Source organism: Hyposmocoma kahamanoa, unplaced genomic scaffold (assembly GCF_003589595.1).
Source record: "Hyposmocoma kahamanoa isolate Upper Pololo Valley unplaced genomic scaffold, ASM358959v1 78031, whole genome shotgun sequence".
Classification (NCBI taxonomy): Eukaryota; Metazoa; Arthropoda; class Insecta; order Lepidoptera; family Cosmopterigidae; genus Hyposmocoma; species Hyposmocoma kahamanoa.
The window spans coordinates 1-8003 of NW_020653948.1; the positions used below are offsets into that span (position 1 = coordinate 1).

Here is an 8003-nt window from a genome sequence, read left to right on the forward strand (position 1 = left end):
AAAAAACCGTACGCGCACATCCAACATCTTCAGCTTGCAGATCCGGACTACAATATATCAAGGCCGGTTGATATTCTATTGGATGCAAAAGTCTACGCAGAAATCATTATGGATGGGCTGTTAAAGAGTTCACCCGATCAACCAATAGCACAACAGACGCAGATGGGCTGGATTTTGTCTGGTTCAATAACAAAATCATTCAACTGTCATGTGGTGATCAATAACATCGAAGATATCAGCAATTATTGGGAGTTGGAGGATATCACAGAGACAAAACGACAGTTAACTAAAGATGAACAATTCTGCGAAGACTACTACACCAAAACGACACGTCGCTTAACAAATGGGACATATGAAGTGAGATTGCCTATGAAAGAAGGCTTTGAAAAGCAATTAGGCCAATCGAAGCCTACGGCCGTTGCACAATACATGCAATTAGAGCGCAAGCTAGCGAAGAACCCACAGCTAAGCGAAAGGTATCATGCATTTATGAAGGAATACGATGCCATGCACCATATGAAAATCTGTACAGATAAAAGAAGTACAGAATGCTATCTTCCACACCACGGAGTGTTAAAAGAAGATTCTACCACCACAAAATTACGAACCGTTTTTAATGCATCGCAACTAACATCGTCTGGCTATAGCTTAAATGATTTGATGGAGTGCGGTCCTAAGTTGCAATCCGATCTGCAGCTATTGTTATTGAGTTGGCGAGGTTACAAATATGTTTACACAGCGGACTGCGAAAAGATGTACCGTATGATTTGGCTCCATGAGGAGGACCAACACCTGCAAAAGATCATCTGGAGAGATCAACACAATATCCTCAGAGAATATCAACTTTGCACTGTAACATATGGTATGAAAGCGGCCCCTTTTCTCGCTATTCGAACATTGCAACAATTGGCAAACGATGACGCATCATTGTATCCGTTAGCAGCTGACGTTCTGAAAAATAAATTTTATGTGGATGATCTTTTACATGGCAACAACAGCATAGAAGAGGCAAAGCAAGTCTAACAACAGCTCATCAACATGCTACGCGGAGCTGGTTTCAATTTGAGAAAGTGGTCCAGCAATGAACCGAGCCTCCTTGCTGATTTAACTCAAGATCAAATCAGTAACAAGAGTGTCAACTTCAACGAATCTACATCAACAAAAGCTCTAGGCCTGCATTGGCACCCCTCAACTGATGTTTTTGCATTTGAGAGCAAAATCAATCACATTGCAAAGCAAGACACCAAGCGTACAATGCTGTCGGACATTTCAAAGTTATTTGACCCGCTTGGCTGGCTTGCTCCAATTACAATAAAGGCGAAAATAATGTTTCAACGACTATGGGCCAATAATACACACTGGGACGAACAATTGTCTCGTGATATGCAACACGAATGGAATCAATTGCGCGAAGATCTGAAAAACATCAATTCAATAAGAATTCCAAGATGGATTGGTGACCTTGAAAAGGGTCGGCAACTTCATGGGTTTTCAGATGCATCTGAGAAAGCATATGCTGCTTGTGTTTATGCAAAAACATTTGACGAGAACGGAAAACCAATAGTCCGTCTCATTGCAGCGAAAACAAAATTGGCACCACAAAAAACAAAAGCCACACTCCCACGTTTAGAATTGTGTGGTGCTGTCTTGTTATCAAAATTGATGAACAAAATTATTGATTCATTGCAGACACGTGACAACATACAAATACATGGGTGGACTGACTCAATGGTGGTATTGGGGTGGATACATGGTGACACTGCAAAGTGGAAGACATACGTTGCAAATAGAGTGAACGAGATTAAGAAAATTATGCCGCCAACATGTTGGAGTTACGTCAAATCAGACCTGAATCCCGCCGACTGTGCCACGCGTGGACTGACACCGACCCAGCTGAAGTGCCACCATCTCTGGTGGGAGGGACCGCCGTCGCTTATTGAGAACCTACAACCATCTCAATGCACATATGAACCGCCAGAGGTTGAAATTAAAGTGAAGAAACATATCTGCACGGTACAAATTAAAACTTCACCCCTTATAAGTGAACTTATAAATAAATGCAGTTCACTGTCTCGGGCGGTGCGCGTCATATGTTGGGTGTCGCGTTTCATAACAAATGCACGAGGTCGATCGGATAACAATGGACTTACAAACGCGTCCTTTCTAACAGCGATGGAAATTGGAAATGCTACGAAGATCATAATTAAATCAGTGCAAGCGGAGATGTTCTCAAAAGAAATTGAAAACATAAGAGACAAAGGGCATGTCTCTCGGAAAAGTTACATTGCAAATTTGAATCCCTTTTTGGATACAGAGGGCATCCTGCGAATGAAAGGAAGATTACAGAGATCAAATCTCGACAATGATACAAAGCAGCCGATTATAATTCCATATCATGCAAGATTCACGGAATTACTTATTGCAGAAGCGCACCAAACTACATTGCACGGTGGTGTTAAACTTACCCTAGCGCATGTCCGGAACAAGTATTGGATTATAAGCGGGAATCGGGCTGTAAAGAAAGTACTGCGTCAATGTACTAAATGCATACGTTTCAGTGCACAGAAACAAGAACAGCTGATGGGAGATTTGCCGTCACCACGAGTACGCATTTCACGTCCTTTTACACATACCGGCGTAGATTTCACCGGCCACGTTGACGTCAAAGCCAATAAAGGACGTGGGATTAAAACAACCAAAGGCTACATTGCAGTGTTTATATGTCTAACGATAAAGGCTATTCACCTCGAACTCGTGTCCGATCTCAGCACCTCAGCATTTTTAGCCGCATTTAAAAGAATGTGTGCCAGGCGCGGCACGCCACAACACATGTATAGTGACAACGGCACCAACTTCGTCGGTGCCGCCCGGGTGCTCGCGACAGAATACAAACAAGCTTTGCAAGTTATCAACACGGACTTCCTGGATCACGTCAACAAACTTGGGGTCAATTGGCACTTCAACGTACCTACCTGGAGCAGTGCTGGTGGACTCTGGGAAGCAGCTGTGAAGAGTTTAAAACATCACTTGAAGCGTGTAATAGGCGATCAAAAATTGACCTTCGAGGAATATTCGACATTACTTGCACAAATTGAAGCGTGCCTTAACTCTAGACCTCTCTGTTCATTGACCGAGGATCCAGAAGACATGCATTATTTGTCACCTGGTCACTTTCTAGTTGGTGGTCCTCTTTTATCAGAGCCACTCTCTGACATCAATATCGACAATATCAAAACCAGGTGGCAGATGACTCAGAAGATGTACAAGGAGTTTTGGAAGAAGTGGTCATCCGATTATCTTCACACATTGCAGACAAGATGTAAGTGGCATCTACCGACGAAGAACATTGAAATTGACAGCGTAGTATTGGTGAAAGACGATAACCTGCCGCCCTCGAAATGGGCCCTTGCAAAGGTTGTTGACGTTCACCCTGGAAAGGACGGCTACGTACGAGCAGTTACCGTCAAAACACAAACGGCAGTTTTCAAACGCCCGGTTGTCAAACTGTGCCCATTACCAGTGCATCCTGACAAAGAAAACCCTCATTCAGCAGTTCCAGCAACCACTACAGAAACAACAACCCCTGCAAGACGCATAAGAAACAAGCCAAACATTTTCATCTCTGCATTGACTCTTATGATTTTCGCATTAATCGCACCATCCATGCAACAAACACACAAAATAACGACATTAAACGGAAACAAGGCGTTATATTTCGATCGACTTGCAGATTTGCAATTAATAAAAAACAACTGGAAGTTAATCGTGTATCACAATATGTCGACCTACTGGAAGAGTGTGGAAAATGTTGAAAATTATTTGCATCACCTAGAGAACATTTGCAACGGAGAAAGTACTTGCACACTTACTTTAACTCAATTTAGGCACGAATTGAATGAATTGGAGCATTACAACAGTATTCTTAAACTACAGCCTCAGTCTAGACCCAAGCGAGGACTCATAAACGGAATCGGAACTGTGTCACATTATTTATTTGGAATTCTAGACGACGATTTTGCACAGAAATATGAAAAGGACATAAATAGAGTCCATCAAAACGAAGACTATTTGCAAAGTTTGTTAAAAAATCAAACTTCAATATTGGAATCGCAAAATAACATTTTACAGCGGAACGAGGTCATTATGAATAAACAATTCCAAATAATTGATGAACAATTGAAAAATATCTCCAACGAAGTGCACGAGGCGCATCAAAATGCAATCCACCTATTTTATTTCACTGCAAATGCCGTTGCACTTGACGTCATACTTTCAAACTTGAGGCGGATCCAAGAAACTGTCATTAATACGGTAACAAACATTTACCATGGAAGATTAGACATTCATCTTCTGGCTCCAGAACAGCTGCAGAATCAGTTAAACATTATCTCTAGACAAGTACAAGGACAACATCTAGCCCCTGTGGACGCAAACAACATTAAGGAGGTATCCAAGATTTTACGCGTTAAGGCAAGAGTGACGGAACAATACGTCATAATCGAAGTGAAAATACCATTACTCGGAACAGACAGCTATGAACTTAACAAGGTCATACCCATACATCAACATAGAAAAAACAGATATGTTCACATCACTCCAGCCTCAGAGTACATTGCATTTAATTTAAGAAAAGATACCTTTATGTCGCTTACTGAATTGGATTTACAAAATTGCATCAAATACAACGAACAGAAACTTCTATGTCCGTTAAGCAGCCCCCTATACGAACTAAGGGTAGATCAATCAATATGTGATGTCAAAATAATGAATGATAATAGCAAAGAAACTTATTGTCGGAGCGAAATAAAGGATTGCGCCGACAGGTGGATGAAATTACAAACCCGAGATACATGGTTGTTTACATGTTGTGAAGAATGCAAAGTTCGCATTTTGTGTCCCTCGGGAGTGGCGACTGCATGTCTACAATACAATGGCCTTATCAATATAGGTCAAGATTGTGTTTTGAAAGGTGACACCTTTACCATTCAGGGACATCATGACTACATTAGTCAACTCTATACTGACGACTACAACACAGGAGAAATATTTCCAAATTCAACCCTAAACACATTGGTCAATTCTTCAATAGCACGTATACCATTTGTTGTCGAAAGCCATAACATTACCCTTTGGAAATTAAAACAGCAAATTCAAGAATTACAACAACAAAAGGAAATTATAAGCAACGACGACATTCATCACTATACGATGATCTACATTGTATTCTCCGTAGTCATTGTAGCTATTGCAATTGGAACGACTTGGCTGTGCAAACGAAAGTCGCGGGAGGATCCCCGAGGAAACTTGCAACAGCAGCAGCTTCCCACAATCGTTGTCAGCGCGCCGCCGCCGCGGTCTAACGAACCTGGATCAGCGGATAAGACCACTTCTCCATTGGCAAAACACAGAACCATCCACTTCAAGACGATACGTGGAGAAACTGTCTAATTTAATTTTACATGTTTTATTTTATATTAACCTCCTTTTACTTAGGTACTTTCTTTAATTTATTTTAATATTTTTTACTTTTAGAGTAGCACTTTGCATCTTTTTGCTCTTGCATTTTGTCCTTTTAGAGTAGGCAGTATGTACGAGTGAAACCGTACATTTTTATGATTTACATTTTATTATTTTAATATGCACAAGTAAACCCGCACGATATCATATGTATTCGATTTATGCTTACTGCAACACCACGCTGATCGATGTATATTTTGCAATAAATGAGTGTTATTATTGTCTCGTTCGGACACGGTCGTTTTATTTACATTATTTAATAATACTCCAATCATTTGCATTGCAATTTGCATCTCTCTATCTCCTTGCATCGTCCTACTTGCATTTACATACATCCTGCAGTGCAACGTGTGTTAACGGCACATAATTTGGTCCTTCGAGCCTTTTTTACTTGGTGTTTTTGGAAGTTGAAGTGCGATAGCGAATCGGTTTGACTGGCCTCCCAGAAGCGGGTCTCACCAGTTAAATTGAGAAGGCGCATATATCGTGCAGAGATATCCGGGACACTAAGTACAAGATACCAGTACGAAGTTTTTGCATATATTTTACAGTGACTTTATTGCATTATTGTTTATACTTGGACAATGTCTTCGGCCAAGAATGAGTTACTTGAACTCCAATCTATGCTCATTCTCGAGCTTGAAAGGCTGCATAGCAATTTTACAAAAGATCCTAAGATAAGAAAAACTGAAGATTACATTAAGAAGAGATTAGAGACGTTAGATGGAGTTTGGGAAAAATTTAAAGACAACAACACAATATTGGAAACAGAAAAAGATAGGACTCATGAATATTTCACAAAGGATGTGTTTGCGGCATATCAAGATTATTATAAAAGGACTCGTGATATGATAATGGAATATGGGAAACCGAACGGAAGAAACAAGCAAGACGAAAAAATTCAAGTAGACCTGGAAAAAGTTCAAGACTATTTAAGTTTGCAGAGAACAAACTTCAGAGCGTTTTGTAGAGTCGCAGACAATATTGATATTGACTCTATCCATGAGAAATGGGAGTTGGAATACGAGCTGAAAAATTTACAAATTCGCTGGAACAACATTGAAGATTTACATTTGAAAATTGACAACATTCTAGACGGAGCTGATGCGGAATACCAAGATCAATATATAGAACTGGAAACCTTATTCAGATCTATGAATAAAGCCTTAAATAAGAAGCTGTCTTCTACCGTTCATTTGCATCTTTCTACCCCCAAAATTGATATTCCTACCTTTTCTGGCAATTATACTCAGTGGAATACATTTTTAGATCTATTCAAGGAAGCAGTGCATAACAATCCCGCTTTGAACAAAGTACAAAAAATGCAACATCTCAAAGGCAAGCTAAGGGGCGAAGCGGAGCGGCTCATACAACATTTGCATATTTCATCTGATAATTATGACTCTGCCTGGAAGATATTAAATCATCGGTACGATAACCGTCAAGTACTTTTCACCAAACAGATGGAAACCCTACTCAATCAACCTAACGTTCAAAAACAAACTTCCATGGAACTGAGACGACTTCATGACACTTCTATGGAGTGCATACATGGTATATACAACATGGGTATCGACACTTCGTCTTGGGATCCAGTATTTGTGCACTTAATTGCAAAGAAATTAGACACCGTGACGTTCAGCGATTATATGGAGGCAAGAAAATCACCACGCGATGTACCAGACTTGGACGAATTCATGGAATTTTTGGAAGCCAAATTTATTGCATTGGAGCCGATGAATAAAAAGGAAAAGGAATCGGTACCAACATGTTCGTTCAAGACAAATTTTGCACCGAAGTTCAAGCAAACCTACAATTCTAACAAACCTGCATTTGAGAAGCGAAATACTTCGTACAATAAAACATTTCATGTTTACTCCAAACCTGCAATTACATGTCCTATTTGCAATAAAAATCATGGACTATATCAATGCAAAATATTTGAGAATATGACACCGGACGCAAAACTTCAAGCCATTTCAAAATCAAACATTTGTAAAAATTGTTTGTATGTGCATAAATATGGTTGCAATTCCGAGAAACGCTGCAAAGACTGCAATATGCCACATAATACTTTATTACATGAGGCAATTACTGCAATGAATAAGGGAGCATCGACCTCGAACAAACAAAATTCACTGCAGAACGTGCACGCTAATCACGTGGCCGGTGATGATGACGAAATATTACTTGCAACAATTCAAATGCAATTACGAGCCGCGGATGGTACTTACACCACCATGCGCGCACTTCTCGACCAAGGTTCGCAAACAACCCTCATAACAGAGAATGCAGCACAACTACTAGGGTTGAAACGACATAGCATACATGCATCTGTATCTGGTATAGGTACCTCCCCTAACAAGTGCAAAGGAAAAGTCGAACTGCATTGCAAATCACTCTTCAACAACTATGAATTCACCACTGAAGCATTAGTAATGACAAAGGTCATTAACCGTTTGCCAAGTATGACTTTTAAGAAAAAA

The 8003-nt window shown here is 40.1% G+C and overlaps 2 protein-coding genes across 2 annotated transcripts in view; both read left to right on the forward strand.

Moving 5' to 3' along the window:
* Window positions 1-108: 108 nt before the first annotated feature.
* Window positions 109-1023, forward strand: LOC113233480. The gene has a single exon (XM_026468606.1). It carries the CDS (start codon window positions 109-111, stop codon window positions 1021-1023), a length of 915 nt encoding a protein of 304 aa, XP_026324391.1.
* Window positions 1024-6101: 5078 nt separating this feature from the next.
* The window catches only part of LOC113233481, a 2935-nt gene continuing 1033 nt past the window's right edge, over window positions 6102-8003 (forward strand). Inside the window, exon 1 of the mRNA XM_026468607.1 lies at window positions 6102-7964. Coding sequence (XP_026324392.1) covers window positions 6102-7964 — 1863 coding nt within the window. The remainder of the gene's footprint in view (window positions 7965-8003) is intronic.

What these genes read in the sequence shown, in the direction of transcription:
- LOC113233480 (XM_026468606.1), top strand. Translation starts at nt 109, where the DNA reads ATGGATGGGCTGTTAAAGAGTTCACCCGATCAACCAATAGCACAACAG.